The sequence below is a fragment of the Gallus gallus genome, chromosome 3 (genome assembly GCF_016699485.2).
Source record: "Gallus gallus isolate bGalGal1 chromosome 3, bGalGal1.mat.broiler.GRCg7b, whole genome shotgun sequence".
NCBI lineage: Eukaryota > Metazoa > Chordata > Aves > Galliformes > Phasianidae > Gallus > Gallus gallus.
Window position 1 is genome coordinate 108902282 of NC_052534.1, and position 22447 is coordinate 108924728.

Here is a 22447-nt window from a genome sequence, read left to right on the forward strand (position 1 = left end):
AGGTGCTGAACAGCCGCCCAGAGAGGCTGTGGATGCCCCATCCATCCCTGGAGGTGTTCAAGGCCAGGTTGGATGGGGCCCTGGGCAGCCTGGGCTGGTATGAAATGTGGAGGTTGGTGGCCCTGCCTGTGGTGGGGGGTTGGAGCTTCATGACCCTTGAGGTCCCTTCCAACCCAGGGCATTCTATGATTCTATCTTCTATTTATGAGAGTGTATAGAGAGATACTGTATATACAGTACAATGGCCCAAAGGGTGGGTTTGGAAAAATCAAATTTATCTACCTGTTCTAATAGCTATTAAAAATGTTATTTCTGAAATTGATTCCGGCAAGTATGTAAGAAACAGCTTCTTCACAAAAGATGTGACATAGTTGGAATGTATTTTAGAAAAAGATCAGACTATGTCGCATAACACAAAACTAATGAAAAGGTGCTGACAATAGCAACTCTGAAGCAGAACTGCTGTACATAGAAGTGGAAGTTACTACGTATTTTCAAATGTTGTCCTCAGAAACTATGCACCCAAACATTAAGAATTCCAGCTGGGTGAGCTACTGACCTGGACAAGAAGTGGATTTGCATTTCTACAGTGCTTGGGGAGCACTGGAGAGTTCAGCTTCACACGCGGCATGATTCCCAGCTCTTAGGGCCAGGCAGCACCACCCAACATAACTGTTGCATAACAGCCCCTGCAAAATTCCTCGAACCGGTTCTCCAAATTCCATCACTGTGGTCAAACCAGAGCACAGCTTTTACAGAAACATCTCATCTTGATTTTAAAATTTCCAGTCATGGACAACCTGTCACAAGCATCGGTTGAATTATTTCAGCACTTAATTACATTGTTAAAAACCTATGCCTTTATTTCTCGCTGGAATTTGTCTAGCTTAAATGTCAAGTTGGATACTAGGAGAAAGATTCCTCTCACCGAACCTACCTACACACCATTCTGTCAAGGTACAGACAAAGGCACTTCTGCAGCATGGTTCATTTGACCCCACTCACACATCTGCCCTAGGACAAGATAAATTACAGTCCCAAAGCACTTATTTCTCTCAATAGGAAATCCAGTTAATGTGCTCAAATACAGGTGTTTGTGTCTAGCCAGAAGGAAACCCACACTGACTATTGTTTCAATTCGAATGTTAAGACGGAAAAACCCTGAAAGTTGAGATTTTTCTTCTTTACTGTGCCCTTAAAGACCGATTACACAACACTTTACTCAGCTCGATAAGAGATTAAGCACCATGTGCATCTCTACATCGGGAGGCTTTCGTCTCTCCCAGTTTCTCCTGGACCTTTGAGCCCTATCCAATTTATCAAGGTTTTTATTGAAACACGAAATTGAGCAGTGTTTTAGACATCCTTACACAGAAGAAAAACCCTTTCCTTTTCTATTCCTGCCTGTGCAATGACTGCATCCAGCCTTCCAGCTTCAGCACTGCACTGGCTCCATCACATTCCATGGATTTCTCAAGACTCCAGGATACTCTTTCAAAATCCCTTCTTTGCAAGATACAGCCCCAGAGTCTGCAAACGTAGCCCATTTTCTTAATTCGCAGATGAAATACTGAACATCTGGCTTTTCTGGAATGAAAATAGCTTGTTTGCACTTCATTTATCAAACGGTAACTCAGTAAATCTCCGTCACTAACTTGTCCTCTTCATTACTTCACAGTCTCCAATTAACTTTTTCTTAAAAATACTTGACAAGGAAACTAGACCCAAAATAAACAATACCTGGAGAACTGGAAAGCTTAAGAGTTTGCAATGTTCCAAAGATGCAATACATTCTACTAATGCAGAGCTCCAGCCATTCCACCTATGTCTGCACTGTGCCATGCAGCAAAGCCGTAGTGCCATACGTTACACTGCACTTGACTCCAGATCTCTTCTGCACTCCAACAAGGTGCCCAAAGAGAACTAAGACACAGTATCATTCTATGTGTCTGCTTCGGTAAAACTACTTGCAATGATGAGCTGCACTTGACACTAACAGAATCATCTCTTCATAGCACGGAACAGAGGGTATGATGTTAAATTCTACTGACATGTCTTGAAAATACTTTGTGGCATTCCTATGTGGAAAACTTCCTTGCATGGCCTTAAAGAACAACACAGGTAAGGACGTTCAATCTTGGATGTCCTGGGTTTGTCCTTCTAGGAAAAGTTTTGAGACTTGATACTACAGTGTCAGAGTCTCAGTTGTGACGGTGAAGTCAGAGCTGCCCAACCTCTTGTTCTGTTGTTGAAGTATATGGCAAAAAGCACTAAAGCCAAAAGGTTCCTCTTGACGATGGGCAACTGAATACTAAATCAGTTTAAATTACTGAAAAAGTATCAGTTCAAAGTCTTTTTTTTTTTTTTTTTTTGAAAAAGAAATTATTAGAAATGTTGAATTCCAGTTTCTTAAAAGTAAAGCTTATGAACTTGGGTATTATTTTTTCCCCATGAAAAATTAGAAATACAACGGGTTGCTTCAGCAACCTAAAGGAAATTGTGCTTTGATGAACTGGGAAGTGTGTAATAAATTACGGGAAGCAAATAATACTGCACATTGTAACCTTTGCTCTCAGACATGGCAGAAAGTGTTTCTTACCCCATAATACAACCGATAAAGATTCTTGGCTGATTAACTCAGCTCTAGTTACCTTTTTGTGGCCCTCTGAGATCCCTAACGCAAAGCTGCCAGGCTGAATGTGGATAAGCTGGAGTTACTCATCATCTGCCATTGCCAAATTCCTCATCTCTGTTCATTAAGGATCTTATGACCACCATGACCACTAACTAGGCATATAACATGGATGCCATCTCCAGTGCCACATGCTATGTCTTTATGCTCACATAAGTGTCCAGGCCTGGGGCCTTCAGTACAGGAAGGACATGGGGCAATGGGAGCGGGTCCAGAGGAGGGTCACTAAGATGGTCAGAGGGCTGGAGCACCTCTCCTATGAGGAAACGTTTAGGGAATTGGGCTTGTTTAGCTTGGAGAAGAGAATGCTGTGGGGAGACCTCATTGTGGCCTTCCAGTACTTGAAGGGAGCGTATAAACAGGAGGGGGATCGGCTGTTTACAAGGGTGGATAGCGATAGGAAAAGGAGGAATGGTTTTAAACTGAGACAGGGGAGGTTCAGGTTGGATATGAGGAGGAATATTTTCACCCAGAGAGTGGTGATGCCCTGGAACAGGTTGCCCAAGGAGGTTATGGATGCCTCATCCCTGGAGGCATTCAAGGCCAGGTTGGATGTGGCTCTGGGCAGCCTGGTCTGCTGGTTGGTGACCCTGCACATAGCAGGGGGTTGGAACTCAATGAGCATTGTGGTCCTTTTCAACCCAGGCCATTCTCTGATTCTATGATTACAGCCATACCTCACCTTTTACTTTCCAGACTATAACTCAATGACACACAACAGCCTTTCTCACTCTTTGTCCAGTTTCTAATCTTCTGCATGAGGAAGTTATAGAAATAATTAGGAGTCTTTGACGTGCACATACTGAGTGCAACACAGCACATCTTCTGCCTCATCCTTTCATAGGAACAAGCAAAGAGCAGAGGGACTTCATCACCCACCATCAGTAATTCTTAAAACTCTTCTATGACTCTCATAGAAAAAATCTTACACTAATAATTGGATAATTTATGAAATTTATATCCTTTTTTTTTTTTTTCACAAGTCAAGCAACACCATCTCCCCTTGTTTCTCCTTTCTAATCTTATCAAAACTTGGCATTTGTCTTCTCTATTCGTGTATCTGTATCATTTGTAACAAACATAGAATCATAGAATGACAGAATGATAGAATGGCCTGGGTTGAAAAGGACCACAATGATGATCTAGTTTCAACCTCCCCTGCTATGTGCAAGGTCACCAACCACCAGACCAGGCTGCCCAGAGCCACATCCAGCCTGTACAGGCTGATACAGTTCTGTATCTTAACTGATGTTCTTACATTGAAAAACATCAGTAATTATTTTGACCCCTTTTTAAAGTTAAATGACAATTTGCTTCTAGTATGTAAGCTGGAAAACGAACACAGAAATCAGAACTACCAGCTACTTTTGGTAACTTGAATCACAGAATGGCTTGGGTTGGAAGGTACCTCAAGGACCATCAAGTTCCAAAGCCCTGCTGCAGGCAGGGTTGCCAACTGCTTATAAAAATGTGCATCAAAATCAGTAGTTCTTTATTATGTGAATTGCTTTCAACATGTTCTGAAGAGCTGAGATTAACTGCTTTGCATCAATTTCTTGAGCCATCCAGTCTTCCTCTTTTGTACCTAGCTATCTCTTTTTATCACCTAACTGTTAAGTTAGGAAATTATGGATAAAGATGGACCTCTTCTACAAAACGATTAAATCCCAAGCTGCTTGAAGTGGCAGCAAGCATGTATCTTTCCACTTTTTATTCTTTTTAAATTCCAGGCACAATGGTGAGGCTGTTAAAACTTCGTTGTTAACAGATGCAAAATAAACGTTATGCTTCTCCTCAGACGCACCTCATCTGCACTTTAAATGTACGCTATACCTTTTGATGGTGATTTACGTCTTGTATCTAAACACTAATTAGAACTACAGGCTTTTTGATGGCAAAGGGCAACAATTTGTCCTGGCAGTGAAAAAACAAATCCAAACCCTTCACCACCAACAAAATTAAGCCGGTGAAATTAATATGTCTCACTTCCAGGTTGTTTGTATTGCAACAATTCTGCATGGAGACAACTTGCTTCCAGCAGTTTTATCACTTTCTGCAGTAAAACTAGCACATGTAGATCTCCAGAGAGCTTTATTTTCTTCTGCTGTCTCAATTCTTTACCATCAAAAGTGGCAATCCTGTCAGCACATCACCCCGTTTAAAGTCTGTGCCAGCCTGAAATGTTGTGTTTGTACATCAGATCACCTCCAGGCTGGGTGCCAGCCTCTCCCCTACCTACTTCTTGTACTGGCAGCATAACTCTTTGCAAACATTTATTGTGGGATCCTTTCCCTTGTGCCTGCACCATGCCACATTTAAAAGTCTATGCTCTGACTGATTCAGCCACTACTAGCAATATTGGCATTTAAATGATGCAAGATTAAAAGCATGATGTTCTTACCAGAGCCCTGGGCTATGGATTTCAGAGCACAGCTTTTTAACCACTCTGGGTTCAGCAGTCACCCAGCAATCAGTCTGAAGGAATCCTGGCTGAGGGATGCTCTTGGGGCTTTGAATAGCTCCTAAACTTCAGGTGACAGGACAAGGGGAAATTGCCTCAAGTTGCGTCAAGGTAACTTTAGGTTGGATATCAGGAAAGACATCTTTACAGAAAGAGTTGTTAAGCACTGGAATGGGCTGCCCAGGGAGGTGGTTGAGTCACCATCCCTGGATGTGTTTAAGAACTGTTTGGATGTGGTGCCATGATTGAGCAGAGGGCTGTTAGAGTTAGGGTAGGATGGTTGGGTTGGGGTTGGAGTTGGTGATCTTTACGGTCTTTTCCAATCTAAGCTATTCTATGATTCTGTGATTCTAAACTTTATGAAAGAACAATTTTTACCCATGTGCATATTAACTAATACAAAAACAGACACATTGAGAAGTAAAACACCAACAAAAAAAAAATCCCACCCTATGTTCTCTCTCCTATAAAAGAAAGTGACATGGAAAAAAGGGTGGCATTTGTAACATTACATAGCTGAAGAACTTAATGAGAAGGGTCTGAATTATTGCGGGTGATATAAGTAGGATTAAGGAGCTGTTAGTTTAGAAGCAAGAGAACCATCCTACAAAATGTTGTCCCTGTGGCCCAGAAGATTAAAGGGATGGATTTGAAAGGCAGTGGCTGGGGGTTCATCTTAAACAGGGCATTAATCACATTCATAAGTGCAGTACTATACAGCACTAAAAACCTGACAGCTGCCTGGTTAGCTTTATTCTATTTCTAGATCCACACATTCCTTTCATTCTTTTTCCAGATTCTTCTATTCCTTTCAAGAGTTCCCCTTAACTTTAAGGCTTTTCTTGAGTTCTGTGGCAATGCACTATTGATCCAACACTGTATTCTCCCTCAATCCTTGAAGATCTATGTGTAACTGCATGCATAAACCACGCATATCTATTTCTTTGCCTCTCTCTTTGCACCTCTGAGAATTCTTTCCTCCCACTTGCTTTCTCCTCCGTCTTTTTCTCATGCTTTTTATCATCGTTTGAAAATTATGCAGATGACTTATTTGCTGAATGGAGGTTTATACAATGACAGATGCCCCATCCCTGGAGGTGTTCAAGGCCAGGGGAAGTTGGCCTTCGAGTTGGTTGGGGCCCTGGGCAGCCTGGGCTGGTATGAAATGTGGAGGTTGGTGGCCCTGCCTGTGGTGAGGGGGTTGGAGCTCATGATCCTTGGGATCCCTTCCAACATAAGCCATCCTATGATTCTATGACTTTATAAAGGAGAGACTGGGCAACTAGAGATAAAAACAGCAGGTAATGAGAATTGCAAAGAAATATTTCCACCTTGTCCTCATACTCACAGACTATCTTTTATAATTCTTTTTTATGTCCAGAATTACCGCTTCATCCCACAGATTGTCCCTCATTGCAATGGGAGTGACCAGAGATGCTGCAGCTGAGCGGGGTCAGAGCTTCTCTCCAAGCTCATGGCAGCAGCACAGGTCTGTCTAATGTCAGAGATAAAAACAGCATCGAAAATGGAGATCCTGTTCACAAGAAATTAAAAGTTCCGCGTCACTTTCCTAAACCATACATTAATCCATGCAATAATCCCAACTCAAACAGTTGTATTACATGATCCTCGAGTTCTCATAATGTTTCATCTAGACAGTTCACATCCTGTCCTACAAAGCTGCGCAGCACTGCTGCAGACTTTTCCACAGCTGCTGCATTTCACATTGAGCTGCTTCAGTCCCTGTTGTAGGTGAACTGACAACTGTAAGTAATTTTAGCTCATAAAGCATTTCTAAATCACTCAGGAAGAAAAACATGCACGTTACTGTCCAGGGGAAATAGAAAGAATTGTGCAGAACACAACTGCACCATCTTCTTTTGCAGTGTATGATGGTGTCAGTGCAGAATATTGCACAAAATCGAACAGACCCATACAAATATGGAACTGCAGGGAGCCCAGCAACTATTCCATGTATTGACAAGTTTTTTTTTTTTAAAAAAGAATCTAAAGATTTTTGGATAGTGATAGGACAAGGGGGAATGGTTTTAAACTGAGACAGGGAAGGTTTAGGATGGATATGAGGAGGAAGTTTTTCATCCAGATGGTGGTGACGCACTGAACAGGTTGCCCAAGGAGGCTGTGGATGCCCCATCCCTGGAGGCATTCAAGGCCAGGCTGGATGTGGCTCTGAGCAGCCTGGTATGGTGGTTGGCGACCCTGCACATAGCAGGGGGTTGGATCTGGGTGAGCACTGTGGTCCTTTTCAACCCAGACTATTCTATCATTCTATGATTTTTAATTATCAAACAGCTGCTCATTAACATTTGTACCAGAACCTATGTACTGCATGAATACGTCACTACCATTACCAAAATTAATGTGCATTGATTAAGATCTGTGTGTCTATTTATCTCCTCTTTCAGTAATGCCTCAGAACAGTTTGTTCAGTTACTTTTTCTTTTCTCTTAATATCTGCTGTAGAATGACACTTGCTCACCTTTCCCTTCTAGCACATACCTGTGTAGCTGTACTATATTTCAGATTGCCACGGGCCAGAAGTCTGATTCTCATTTGTACTCTTATACCTCTGAAGAGGTAGAAAAGAATATATACTTCATTATAAAAAATAGCATATTCTGACCCCAGGACCCCATCACATCAGTACAACTGCATGCAAAAAGCCTCCTTACAGCTATAAATCTGGATCATAGAATCACAGAATCACAGAATGCCCTGGGTTGGAAGGGACCTCAAGGATCGTGAAGCTCCAACCCCGCCCCCACAGGCAGGGCCACCAACCTCCACCTTTCATACCAGCCCAGGCTGCCCAGGGCCCCATCCAGCCTGGCCTTGAACACCTCCAGGGATGGATGGGGCATCCACAGCCTCTCTGGGCAGCTGTTCAGCACCTCACCGCTCTCATAGGAAAGAACTTCCCCCTGACATCCAATCTCAATCTTCCCTCCTTCAATTTCAAACCATTTCCCCTTGTCCTGCTGTCATCTACCCTTTCAAAGAGCTGACTCTCCTCCTGTTTATAGGCTCCCTTTAGGTCCTGGAAGGCTGCAATGAGGTCACCCCACAGCCATCTTTTCTCCAGGCTGAACAAGCCTAGCTCTCTCAGCCTGTCAGCCTGGATAAACAGCTAAGATAATTATATAAGGCTTATCAAATTAGGGGTTGCTTTGCATTGTAAGAGAGATGAAGTGAACTGAAAGCTTACTTATTGTCTTCTCCCTAGCAGAGCTAATAAACATTTTGTCAACTCTGACTATTTTTTATGATCACTCACTCACACCATGAGCTGCTATCTGCTGTGCTAACAACATCCCAGGCCGGGACAGCAGCATCGTGGTGGGATGATGGGAACAGCACAGTGGTTCCATGCCGTTGCCTCCTGCCTCCTCCGACCCTCATCTGTACCACCCGAAGGCCTTGCACCCCGCTCCCAACAATTCATGCACTGTGCTGTGTACTGAGACACTGATGGATGTACGACCCAAGAATTTTAAACGTCCCCACAGGATATCAAATGCTATCCAGACCGTTTGTAAATGCTTTCCCAGTGCTGTGCAGAAAAGGAGCTGGCTCTTTTCGAAACTGTTTAAGTGACATTTTTCTCTTATCTAAGAATCGATGTTTCTGTTTAATAAAATCATCTGGACAAGTTACTGTTTCATCAGCTTATGCCTTCATTAATAAATTATGCTTGAGCGTTAAGATTACCCCCAGTAGAGACAGCTGGGAAACTGGAATATAAAGTCAAGCAGCGCATTTAATGACCAATGAACTTCTGGAAACTTAGTCCAAAATTATACATCATTGTGTCAGACGCTCTTAAGCAATCTGCAGTTTGCTCTCCCTCTTTAGAAACATGAAACCCCCTGAAACCGCTACCACAAATTGTGAACCTTTTAAATTACTGCCAAGCCACCTGCTTTTCTCCAGGAAACTTCATAAAACTCTCCAAATTAGTAATGTCATTAAGTAAAGCTTACAGAACTGTTGTTATTCTGAAGGAGCATTAGCTGTTTAGCTTGAGGAAACCAGTAGGGATTTCTATCACGGACAGACCTGTCAAGTATATTGAGTAACCCTTTCCAAGTGAAATGCTTCAGAATATCCTCAGAAATGATATTCTTTTACGTTTTAATCTTTCTGGGAGAAAATGGTGTTCTTGGGACTAAACTCATATCACGAAGAAGTTCAATTCAGGAGAGCATGTGGAAAGGTTCTCGGATTGTTCGCATGTCTTCAGTCGGCACAAAGAGCTCTATAAATCAAACGCCCAGTCCTGCATTTTTTAATGGCACTGGAAGAAATAGTGCTCGGGATGGAGGGGAAAAGGGAGCCCGATTTCCCCCAGCCATTCTCCTTTTTGAATGGCCCTACACAGAGTGGGTGAGGGTGGATTATAAGAATGCCTCCTGTCTCGGAGTCAGCCCAAAACGTACCATCTCATCTTGGAGTAATTTATCCAGTCCGATGATTTAGAGGACAGTCCAGTGGCACCATTTTTGGAAGGCAGAAGCAGAGGGGAAGGGATATAAATCAAAGGTGACTGGCAGGTAAAGGATATATGCAGCAATCAGCCAAACCATGTGCACACTGGCACAAATTCAACAAGATCATTTATAAAAATTTTAAGTCAGGAGTACACAAAAGGGGGTCTGGTGCTAACTAAATCCACAGATAGATTACACGCCACCGAAATAAACACTTCCAGATGCTGGCATACAAAACCCTTTTACAGAAAGAAATGTTTTCTTTCATAAATCTGAGAGGAGGAACCTTGGGGTGGGGGCTGGGAGGGAAGGGGGCAAGATTTCCACACTGAGATTGGACTTCCTGCTGCTTTATAGAATCATAACTCAGAATTTTCAAACACACGGGGTCAACACTACAGAACAACAAATAACTGCAGACAATTGCTTGAAGAACAGACAAACACTTCACAAGAATCTAATTGCTTAATGAAATAAAATGTTGGGTTTGGGGTTTGTTTTTTTTTTGCTTTCCAAATGAGAAGAAATGAAAAATGTGTCAAGATGACTTCTTATATATCAGAAAACAAACACATAACAGAAGGAAAAGTTTTCAAATGCTTTTTGACATCAATACACACATTTCGTTTTAGAAAGCTGATGAAGAATGAAATTCTGACTTCTTCAAAATCAGTATCAATTGATTTTGATTATCAGTGGGGGAAGCACATTATTTACAGTATCCTAGATATCAGAGATGTTTGATTTGATATGATTCCAGTGCACCTAATTTCTTTCAGAAACTGTATTCAAAAATGTGTATCACTCAAGTGCTTTAGAAAAACTTTGATGTAACATATCCACATTGGGTACACTGAAACAATTACCAAAGATTGTATTCCAAATCCTTTTTGACTACTGTTCTGGTTGGTAGTAGGCAGAAAGGAATTCCTTTCAGTCAAGAAGAGTAACTCCCAACAGTGAAGCTGACTTTTTTCTGAAGTTTGGGGCACCTAAAAGTGATGTGTTTTCCCAAATTTTCAGCTCTGTTTAATTCACTTATCTCTACAAATATCATACTGATACTTCATCATAGAATCACAGAATGGCCTGGGTTGCAAAGGACCACAGTGATCATCTCATTTCAACCCCCTGCTACGTGCAGGGTCGCCAACCACCAGACCAGGCTGTCCAGAGCCACATCCAGCCTGGCTTTGAATTAGGAGGCTATAGGAGTAGAAGCAGGGCTGTTTGAAGGGCAAATCACACAGGTCTCCAGCACAGAGCATTCCCTGGCATTACATGCTCTTCAGGCTGGGAATGCCAAAAGCAGCATCATAAACATAGCTTGGTAAGTATTCATTGTTTCATGATACTTGTGCAATTTTATGGGGCTGAAATTTTTAACAAGAGAGGGTTTAGACTAGCAAGTCATTTCAAGCTGAAATTACTTGGGGCCTGAAGGAGTACTTTCCCCAAAAAAGTAAACACCTAAACAAAAGTTGGTTATACCCTCTGTTCATTCAACACACTCCATTTACAAACGCTTACACCGCTGAATAATGGCCACTGTCTTCTGCAGGTCTGTGCAGTATCACAGTTTACATTTATAATCTCAGTTTCTCTTTAGCCAAACATCAAAAACACTTCATTTCAGAACTAGCATAAACCAGAAGGGACAAAGGATCCGTTCGGGGAACACTTTCCCATCCAATTAGCACTGCTGTAGCTGACCGCTTTCCTTCTCCCTTCGGAGCACCGGATGCGATCTTTCTGAGTAGAATGCATCTCAAGGCCACAAATACCACTGCAAATGTGCATTATTCACCAGTTGAATCATTTCAGAAATTAATAGCTGTTCATATCAAGGTTTCAGATATCTTGATCGTGGATTATTTTTGATTAATGATGTATTGTTTGTTACTCCAAGTATTAGAAATAAACTCTATTCAAGTAGGCTGGATGTGGCTCTGGGCAGCCTGGTCTGGTGGTTGGTGACCCTGCACATAGCAGGGGGGTTGAAACTAGATGATCATTGTGGTCCTTTTCAACCCATACCATTCTATGATTCTGTGATTAACTTTGTAGACAAATATAAATCCATCTCTCAATGTAAATAGTCTGCTAATCTTATGTAGGCAGATTTCCCATTGAGTTTTGATTGAACAAGGAAGTAAGACTGAGCCTGCAAGGAGTTAATGGCCACAAAAGCAAGTGGATTTGGAAGCCGTGATATAATTAGAAAACTATAGTATCACAGAAACTAATAGCACAACTGGAATAGTATGGTTGAGGGCTAGTAGCTTTTTAGAAGGGATAGGAAAGGAAGGAGTCGTGGGGGATTTGCCTTCTGTGTTAAGAAGTGGAGAGACTGCAAAGAGCTGCCTCTGAGGATTAGCCCTGTTCTGGTTGAGAGCTTGTGGGTTAAAATTAGAGACTGGACTAAGACATCTGGTTGTTGGGTCTACTATGGCTGACTGATCAGAGGAGCCTGTGAATGAGGCCTTCGTGTTCAGGCACAAGCAGCACTGTGCTCATAAGCTCTCATCCTGATGGGGGATTTCAACCACTCAGACATCTGCTGGGAAATGAATGCAGCAGTTGCAAACTATGAAGCAGCCTGGGCTGCAGCAGGTGATCCGAGCCAGCCAGCATAGCTTCACCAAAGGCAGATTGTGCCTCACCAGTCTGGTGACTTTCTACGACTGATCGACAGCATCAGTGGACAGAGAAAGGGCAACTGATACCATCTACCTGGACTTGTGCAAGGCCTTTGACATGATCCTGCACCACGTCCTTACCTCTAAATTGGACAGAGATGGATTTGAAGGCTGGATTATAAGGTTAAAGAACTGGTTGGATGGTCATAGCCAGAGCGTTGTTGTCAATGGCTCTATGTCCAGGTGGAGGAGGCTGGTGATGAGCAGTGTCCCTCAGGAGTCCAACATGGGACAGTGCTCTTCAGTGTCTTTATCAATGACACAGTGTCTTAGTTTCAGCTTGGAAGGAATTGGGATCTAGGTTAGATGTTAGGAGGAAATTCTTTACTCAGAGGACGGTGAGGCCCTTGCACTGCTGCCCAGACTGTTATGGGTGCCCCATCCTTGGAAATGTTCAAGACCAGGTTGGATGGGGCCCTGAGAAGCCTGATCTGGTTGGGGGCAATCAGCCCACGGCAGGGAGGTTGGAACTGAGTGAACTTTAAGGTCCCTTTCAATGGAAGCCATTCTGTGATTCTGTGAAAATGTCTTTTTTCTCAAACTTAAATGTACAGAGCACGGAAAAGTAGATTCAGGTACAACACAGAACTGCATCACCTAATATGAGGAAGAGTTACTTATTTCCCTTTTTCTTGTCTCTATTTTTTGAATACATTATTTGTATCTCTGCTCCACGAAAGTCTGGACCATGCTTTACATTAGACTACAGTAAGCACCACTCACTACTGTCAAAAGACAATATATAGATAAAATATATGTGTAGACTACCTTAGACATGATACAACACAGAATAATCTAGAGTACACTTGCTGCTTTCCATTGTGGCTTGCACTTGGAGACAAAACCTAACTGCTCTAATTATGTTAGTCATTTTGACATAGCTATTAAGGTCAAAATATATACAAACAGATCATTTTCGCTACTTTAATGTTAGTTCTCATTTACCATATGATTATAAAACTTTCAAAGTGCTCTTTTTGTCCAAACCAACATCCATCAAATGCTGCTAAAGGATAAACCACACAGCTCAACTGTTCTTCCAGAACTGCATCATTAGGAACACCTATCACCAGCTCAGATGGAAGAGCAAGGATAATCATGACTAAACAGCAAAGAGAAGAAAAGTTGTCAGAAAATATTCCTATTGGTATCTGACAAATACATAATAACCATCCCGAGAAAATAACCCCAAAATAGTCTATATTTGTTTTTTAAACAAAAATGGAAATACAACATCACGTATGGGGATGAGTTTTATAGTAGTAGTAAGTGATAAAACTCATATTAACAGTCGTTTTCACCACTTTGGAAACAACATTAGTATTTTGAAATGTTCTACAAAAAGCAAAAGTTCTTCACCTAATTTTCTTTTCATTTCTGAAAGAAAATAGCTGAAAACTAAAACTAACATGACCTTCCCAAGTTCTTTACTATGATAGTGGTGAGGTGCTGGAATAGCTGCCCAGAGAGGCTGTGGATTCCCCATCCATCCCTGGAGGTGTTCAAGGCCAGGTTGGCTGAGGCACTGCAGTCTGGGCTGGTATTAAATGTAGAGGTTGGTGGCCCTGCCTGTGGTGGGGGGTTGGAGCTTCATGATCCTTGAGGTCCCTTCCAACCCAAACCATTCTGTGATTCTGTGATTCCCAATTCCATTAAGCTTCAACCACTCAAAACGAGGAAGATTCAGTGAAACCAAATATAGTACATGTATCACAACTCAGTTGTAGTAGAATTTTAGCTTATATGTCTCAAACTGCAACAGAATGAAAAATCAGAGGCTTGGAACCCCTGGGAACATTTTGAATCTACATCAGTTAGAGTCAACTCATTCTCAAAGTGGAAAGAATCAAGCTGGCAGCAGTCCTATCAGGATCAAGACCCTAAACTTTCAGGTAGAGAACCTAGAATCATTGGAATCCCGTACTAGACATAAGTTCCCAAATTCCTTCTCACATACATAGAAGCATAGAGTTAGAGAACATCCATTATCCTATAAAGTACTTTGATTTTCTAACTACCAGAATCAGTCAGAGACAAGGGAGCTGGCATGGAAGTACATGCCACGTGTACTTTGAGGAATTCCATATGGCATGGATTTCTCACAGTCAACAGCATCCTGGGATCAATATTCAAATAAAATTTGCTTTGTTTATGTCCTTGCTTTACCCTTGCCACTCATTCTGGTGTCTTTCAAAGAAAACAGCCAAATATAGCATGTCAAATATAACTCAATTAAAGTCAAGGAAACATTTCAGGGATGACAACAGCAAAAATTTTCACAGTTTGAAGTGTTTGTAACAATAATGTTATAAAAGCCTAAGTACCACAGCAACTATTACCTCTACTAGTACTGTTCACTTCTATAATTGGTATAATACTGGGAAATACTCAATTCCTCTGTTTCTGTAAAAAAAAACAAACAAATACATCCATCTAACAAAACGAATTGTTACCTAACAGTCTTGAAATATTGGATGTGGCTTTGGGCAGCCTGGTCTGGTTGTTCGTGACCCTGCACATAGCAGAGGGGTTGAAACTAGATGATCATTGTGGTTCTTTTCAACCCTGGCCATTCTATGATTGTATGATTTATTTTCTTCACTCTGGACAATTTACAGCAATTTTCAGATGCTAACCTCACTGGTTCTGGATCAGACAGTCACCAGTCCTGGAGGACTTCATTTAGGAAGCATACCTGGGCAGTTTTGGGAAACAAGAACAAGAGCACACCAGTACTCTACTGCACCGACTCAGAGTAAGTGTTATCTTAAATTCATATCAACTACACCACTGGATGATGAGTACAAAATGACACTGTTTACAGGTTACATACAGGAATAGCTCCTTTCTGATGTACTGTGAAGCTAATATTATTCCCAGTCAAATGAATTCTTAGACACAACACGTTGTTTTTTGAATTGGCCAAAGGGTCACAAAAGCCCTTCTACTTGAAAATCTGAAAAAATGGAAAAGAGGTGGGAAGATGGGAAAATACACTACCAAAACATATTCACATATGGCCCCTTGTAATCTATATTAAGAACACTTCTACAAGAACTGTTTTCATGATGTTGAGCTCTGATAATCTCGGTCTAATCAAACACGGATGAGATATATCAGCACTCTTACAACAGATCCAGATCTTTCTATAATCAAATATGGCCATCTCTTCAGATTCAAAGAATCATATGACATAAGTGAGGTTCATTTTCAAGGGAGTGCAAAAGCTTCAAAATAACTTTAGACAGAATCCGAGGTATTCTGTGCAGTATCAGAGAGAAAAACTATATCCGAAGGAATGAAGTTCCACTTCTTTGTCTCCTTCAACACGAAGCTTCCATGAGATCCCATGACTGATGGTGCTCAGGGAGGAATGCAGCCTGCCTGTAAGCGAACCTAACTCCGAATGCCTCCATCCTAAAGTCCATCCCCAGTACATGGAACTTTCTTGATGAATGAATGCTTTGCTTCCAGGTGAAATTAGAACTAACATCTACATGTGTAAGGTTCTTGCTCCTCTGATATAGCATACCTGGCTGTTCTGCTGTCAACTGGATGGCTGAGGAAAGGAGATACTGCCTAAGGGAAAGCCAAACAACCCACACCACAAGGAGGATGTATAGTGGTAGGATAAACACAGGAGCAGAACAGTCTCTTACAAGCTCTCTTCTGAATTGTGTCAAGTATATCCAGAGTAGCAGAATCAAGGTCCCTACATCACAGTCTACATGGTGAGTGGTTTAAACAATTCTTAGAGTTAATTTTAGGTGTGCACCTGCAAGTTCCCAGGTCAAATATCCATCACTGAAGATCATGTTATTCATGTCTTAAAGAAAGTTCCCTGACTTGTAAACAATGGAGAAGAAGGAAAATAGGGGCATTTCTCAGTTTTAGAGCCTGATGTTGAATGTGGAGAATGTTTTTGCCATTATGCACGGCTCTTGCTACTTGTGAGTTACCAGACAGTGCAAGAAATTAGCTTTAGTCTCAGGACTACTAAGACCTGGCTGAAATTGCTCTCCTTCAGTACCTGGGACTTAACCTGGGAATGTGGCACAGCTTAATGCATCCCTGACATTAGGCATGGACACATTATAGAAAATGAAAAAGAAAAGGTATAGACTGGCTAAAACCAGTGGAAAGGTGATTTAAATATACCAGAAGAGTACAGTAAAGCAACTTGCTGCTCCACTTTCAAAAGCAATAAAAAGGTGATGGATATAAAGAAGATTCAAAACTACAGAGCAGAGAGACAAACAAAAGGCTGTTAACCAACCAAATCTGCAGGCTTATAGAAGGGCTGTTAGAATTTTCTTCTCTGCTTTAGGATGAAAACAGGATTTCTCATACAGAGAACGTTGATTTTTATAGTCTTTCACAATTTTAAATGAAGAGGTATTATCAGATACTTTGCAGACCCAGGTTTAGTCATTTCTCCAGATGTACTGCTGATTTAAACTCAATTTATTTGTACATAGAACTATGTCTTTTACATAAAATTCAGTCTTGGGTATACACTTTAGGGTCCTAATCGAATATATACCTCACAATAATCATTATTTCTTTAGTGAGACAGATTCATTTACTTCCTTGCTTCTGTAATGGCACTGCTAAAGCAAGTGATAAAAAGATATCAGAAAATTTAGTGGGAAATTTCTGGATATACAGAAAAATTGTTTTTCTTTACTTAAAACAGACCCTGTAGGGGCACCTGTGGATTATAAATTCTGGTCTGACACGGAAGGTCAATAGCCTTAAGAGAAACAGAAGAGATGATGTACACATATATGGTGCATTTCCTACTCCTAAGTTCTCTACAAAACATACATATGCCTCATCCCTGGAGGTATTCAAGGCCAGGTTGGATGGGGCCCTGGGCAGCCTGGGCTGGTATGAAATGTGGAGGTTGGTGGCCCTGCATGCAGTGGGAGAGTTGGAGCTTCATCATCCTTGAGGTCCCTTCCAACTCAGGCCATTCTGTGATTCTGTGATAATCTTTAGGTGGAACAGCTGAAAGCCCGATATCACTGAATCTAATAACATAAGCTTTTGATGAACATTCAAAACTTCTCTTAATCATTCACTAGATTAACTCCCATCTTAGTCAATGAACATAAGCTTCAGAAAGAGGATGATCAAAATTTTCATCATAGGCTTCAGTGATTTGTGGTCTCAGTTTAAGAGCTGTCATAACTCATTTTACAGGATAATGCAAGTGAGTTTTGGCTTTACAGGCTTTAGTTAGATGTCTAGAAAGTATGCAGGTTCAATTGCTAGCCTAAATTCCAGCCTAAGAATCACGCCTAACACCACATAAGTCATCCACGACAACTGAAGAGATAAATTCTAGTTTTCCTGGCTCCCACAGTGGAATCTTTACATATTATAGTTTCTGTTTCCCTTCTTGTTCTTGTTGTTTACTTCCTGCCCTCCCAAAACAATAACAGAGCGATGGATCCAGCTGCTTAAGCTTAGGTACCTTGTGCCACTTAAGATATTATGGGATGTCTCAAATAAGGCATTCACAGCTGCCTAGTGGATATGACAAGGAACACAAAGGAGATCCTCCCAGGCTAAAGCTGCAAATCTGATATGTTATTGCAATACATCTATCTTTAAGCAACCGAATCAAGTCTGAAGCATCCAAAACAAGTACCCCAAATAGTGCATAGATATAACAGTCTGAAGAGCTTATAGAAAAAGTCAGAATCAGAGAAGAAAAGCCAAAAACCAGCTCAAGCTCCATCACTGCTGAGTGGAAAGATGCTAGCAGTGGGAAAAAAAGACTTCAAACAGAACAACAAAGGTAAACTGAGTCTACATGTTGCAGTTGTGACAACCCATCTTCAGGCATTTGTTTCTGTGTACTTCAGTGCAGTCACCTTTGGGAATCTAAGTTGAAATGCTCTCATGACTGAGTGCTCAGCTACTTCTACAAGCAGACCTTTATCTGCATAAGTATATTCTGAGCTTCAGTCCACTGTCAGTAAGCAAACTGCCAAGGTTCAGATATTCAGTACTGGCTCTGACTGGTTCCTGCTGAATATTCCCAATTATGGGAGAATTAGGGATCCTATGTTGCTTCTACTAGTCAGAATGCTACTTCTGAAATGAATCCCTCAGGCCATGCCCATTAAAATAAGCTTTTATAAAGAATTATAGATTAGAAATCTCTAATCACTATCACTCTGCCTTAACGATTGGGCTCTGATAAAGCACAATAGATAAAAGGAAGAGCATTAACTCCAATGAACTTCTCATTTGCACTCCAAGGAAGAGAATGTGGGACAGGACAGATACCAGTATGCCTGTAACTGTTTTCCAGCTCTTAGAAGCACTGAACCTGCAGTTGCTAAGCATCACAAGAAGTGCACTGAGTGAAGCCACTTTTCCTCCTGGTTCAGTCATCCTGTCTAGGAGGTCATGCAGGCATACAAAGAAACTACTGTGAAGTGAGTGGCAACTGGAGAAAGTAGAGGACCATTCAAAAGAAATATTGCAATGCCACTGCCCACAATGGCGAGGTAAAATATATTTTAAATCAACAGTGTGAGAGCCTGGCAATACAAACAGGTAGAGCTGAAGGAAGCATCAGTCTACATTAACTCTATGTGCTTTCTGCTCTGTAAGGAACTTACAGGAAGTTTGGAGTAGTTTCTTTTAGAACAACTGTGACTGATAGCAGTGAAAAACGGACAGATTGGCAGCTCCAAATGCATACATTATAATACCTTTCACAATGCTCTTTCTGATTTCTTTTTACATTAAAAAAAAGGAATTGCATTAAAGTTGTACAACATCTGTATATATCTACAAGATTATCCAAGATTCTTTCTCTCTTTCTTGGCTTGTTTAGAGGGGATTTACAGATCTCATTAACCATGCTGACAGCAGGTAGAGTCAACAAATTAAACTGATTGGCTAGTTGGAACCTTTGGGAAATTCATAAGACTAAACTCTTCTCTGTTTTGGACTAGAAATGCCACTGTAAATGATACTAATCTGGCATTTGTGAGGAGCAAAGGGGAGAGGTAACATTATGTAAAGAGAATTCATTACAAATATGCATCCACTGACATTAATAACCCCAACATCTAATTCCATATACAAAAGCATCACCTATAGTTTTGACACTAAGAAAGTCATAACTTCACTCCTTCAGTCTCATTTTCTTCCTATTCCTAGCTTCTGAGGTCAAGTACCACTGTTTCATTGATATTTCTGCTATTCCATATAGATTTCATGTAAATGAATTTCCTTTGGACTCAGAATCATTTTCCTCTACTAAAACCTCTCCAAAAATGGTCAATTTCTTCCTAATTTTAGGAGCTGAGATCTTGTGTTCCGGGAAGTTGTTTTTTTTTCCTATGACCATTTCTCTGACTTTCATTCTTTTCTAGATTTAGATGTTTTGAGGCAAGTCAGAATATATGTCACATTGAACAGCAGATCATAGAAAACGATCCCTGTCTATGACATTAGAGACTGACTACTCACACATTTATATCAGCTGAGAAATTTAAATATTTTTTTTTTTTGGCTGCTCTAGACAATGGAATTGCCATTTAAACAGAGAAAAAAATGATGGCAAAACCTCATAACCCGTCAGTGTTCCACTACAAACTCAGTTCTAATGCATTTTAGTTGAGGTTCAAAGTCATCCAAAGAAACCAATCTTTTCTTTCTCCAACCCTAAATGTGTCACTTGAGAGTTCAGCTTCCAATAGGAGCAGTAATGGACACACAACTAATTTTAGAATATAAAGTGCTCCTCACCATATTGGAACACATATAATTTAAAATAACTGTAAACCTAAACTTTGCAAAAACAGAAAATTCAAGCGCAACAACAATAACAAAAAAAACATAATTTGTAATTGAAAGAAAATAATATTTAAAAAAAAACAAAAAACAAAAAAAAACAACCTTTTTGTCCTTCCCAAAAGAGACAGAAATTACAAAGTTTTATTTCCCAGGAGAACGATGCCACTTTTATAAAGAAAATTACAGTCACCACAAATTGCTCTCAACAATTCCAAAGCTTCTTCATTTGACCACTTGAAAATCAAAGTTCTTTAAGATTATAAATATAACTTTTTATAGCTCTGTTATTACGTACTGTGAATGGGGATAGGGGGCCAATCTTGTGGCCGTAGCGCCGAATGGCCTCTCTGATGTGGCTGGGCTGGATGGCATCGCTTTGAGCCTCCATACCACAGGCTGCAGCGCTCTGCAACAGAAAAACACATAAATTGTTACTAAATCAAAAACACACAACAGACCTACAGTGCATAAAGTATGAAAATAAACCTTTATAAGATGGACCAATTTTTTTTTTCCTAAGGATACACATCACTGCTGCCACACAGCACTTTAGAGAAAAAAAGCTATTAACAAATCAAAGAGGACTTTTACATGAACTTTGCTTAAGAGACCCAAAGAACACCATATTTGTCCTCTTAAATCTTTCACCTAGTGCTGCTGTATGTTGCAATTGAAAAGAGCAGCAAATGTTCTAAGTGAAATGAAAGGGTCATATAAGTCACACTGCAATAACCACAGAAACTATTTTTAAAACATTTTAGGCTTTCATTATGATGTCAAGGGGTGGGGAAAATATTGAACAAGTACCCCAAGTAGAAAGCAATTTGACACCAAAATTGCCAATAAGTGATACTAGACTGAAATTTTAGAGATGAAACACATGGCATTATGATGTGACTACATTAATTATCTAAAGATTGAGTGTTTTCAAATTTCAAATAAGTTTTTGGAGGACAAACCATAAAGAGGAAAAAAAATCAATGGACTTCTCCCAGTCCATTGATTTTACAGAACATCCCCTGAATTTTAAGGGAAAAAGTTACTATTTTCTCCTTTCTGGTCAAAAGAATGGATTGGGATTGTTTAGTCTGGAGAAGAGGAGACTCAGGGAAGACCTCACTGCACTCTACAACTTCCTGAATGGAGGTTGCGATGAGGCTTTGGCCTCTTCTCTCAAGCAGCAAATAGGACCCAAGGAAATGGCCACAAGTTGTACCAGAGGAGGTTTAGGTTAGACATAAGGAAAAACATTTTCTCTCAGAGAATGGTCAGGCACTGGAATGGCTGCCCAGGGAGGTGGTGGAGTTGTCGTCCCTGGCAGTGTTCAAGAGGCATCTGGATGAGGAGCTACGAGATATGCTTTAGTGGCTTGTGGTAGCAATGGTAATGGGAGGACAGTTGGACTAGATAATCTTGCAGGTACTTTCCAACCTTCTATTATTCTAAGACTGCTTGCCAGACTTATCAGAATGATGGCTGCTCAGTCATAAATTCATGAAAGTAGTATTAGTGAATGACAAGAACTTAAGTACTAACACTGAATGTACACACATGCTTCCCCCATATGTTCACACCACATATTAATGCTTTCAAACATGGAGGAAATTTTTTACAGAACATTTTATTTCAAGATTGTCAAGTCTACTGAAGCCTGTGCACACATAAACAGAATAACTGATGATATGATGGTGGATTCTTCCCTTGTTGACTGATGTTCATAACGAGAACGTGAAACTCAAATATTTTCTGCTCGCCTGGGCCTTCATGGACTAAGAAAAACATTCTTCACCAAGTTAACTCATTTGTCGCAATGCCTCAGTGGTATCCAGCACACACCAAATCAAGTTGGGTGACTCGTGGGAACATTTCATTAAAACTGTGCACCTTTTAGGACATAATTATTTTAAAAGGCATTAAGTAAAACACTAGGAATTAACTGAACATAAACTCACAAAACTGGTGAAATACAAGGTATCAAAAATTCAATTTCCAGCTAAATTCCTGTTCCTAGGAGAAATAATGGTAACTGGCCGCAGGCACAAAATATGGATATTCAAGTGCAGTATTGAAAGGGAAGAGGAAAAAGCAATCTAAAAGTCTTCAGAAACTTTTACACCTCACTGAAATTTGGACCTATTGAGAGTATCCACAGTCCTGATGAAACTAGAGGGAGAAAACAAACCTTTTTCTAACTGTCATTATGGATTCATAGAATGGCCTGGCTTGCAAAGGACCACAATGATCATCTAGTTTCAACCCCCCT

The 22447-nt window shown here is 40.7% G+C and overlaps 1 protein-coding gene across 7 annotated transcripts in view; it reads right to left on the reverse strand.

Annotated features, from left to right (window-relative positions):
• The window catches only part of SUPT3H (SPT3 homolog, SAGA and STAGA complex), a 274262-nt gene that overhangs the window by 38248 nt on the left and 213567 nt on the right, over positions 1 to 22447 (reverse strand). For all 7 annotated transcript variants that reach the window (XM_040697264.2, NM_001031102.2, XM_040697265.2 and 4 more), the window contains one exon: positions 20480 to 20590. In XM_040697264.2, coding sequence (XP_040553198.1) covers positions 20480 to 20590 — 111 coding nt within the window. The remainder of the gene's footprint in view (positions 1 to 20479; positions 20591 to 22447) is intronic.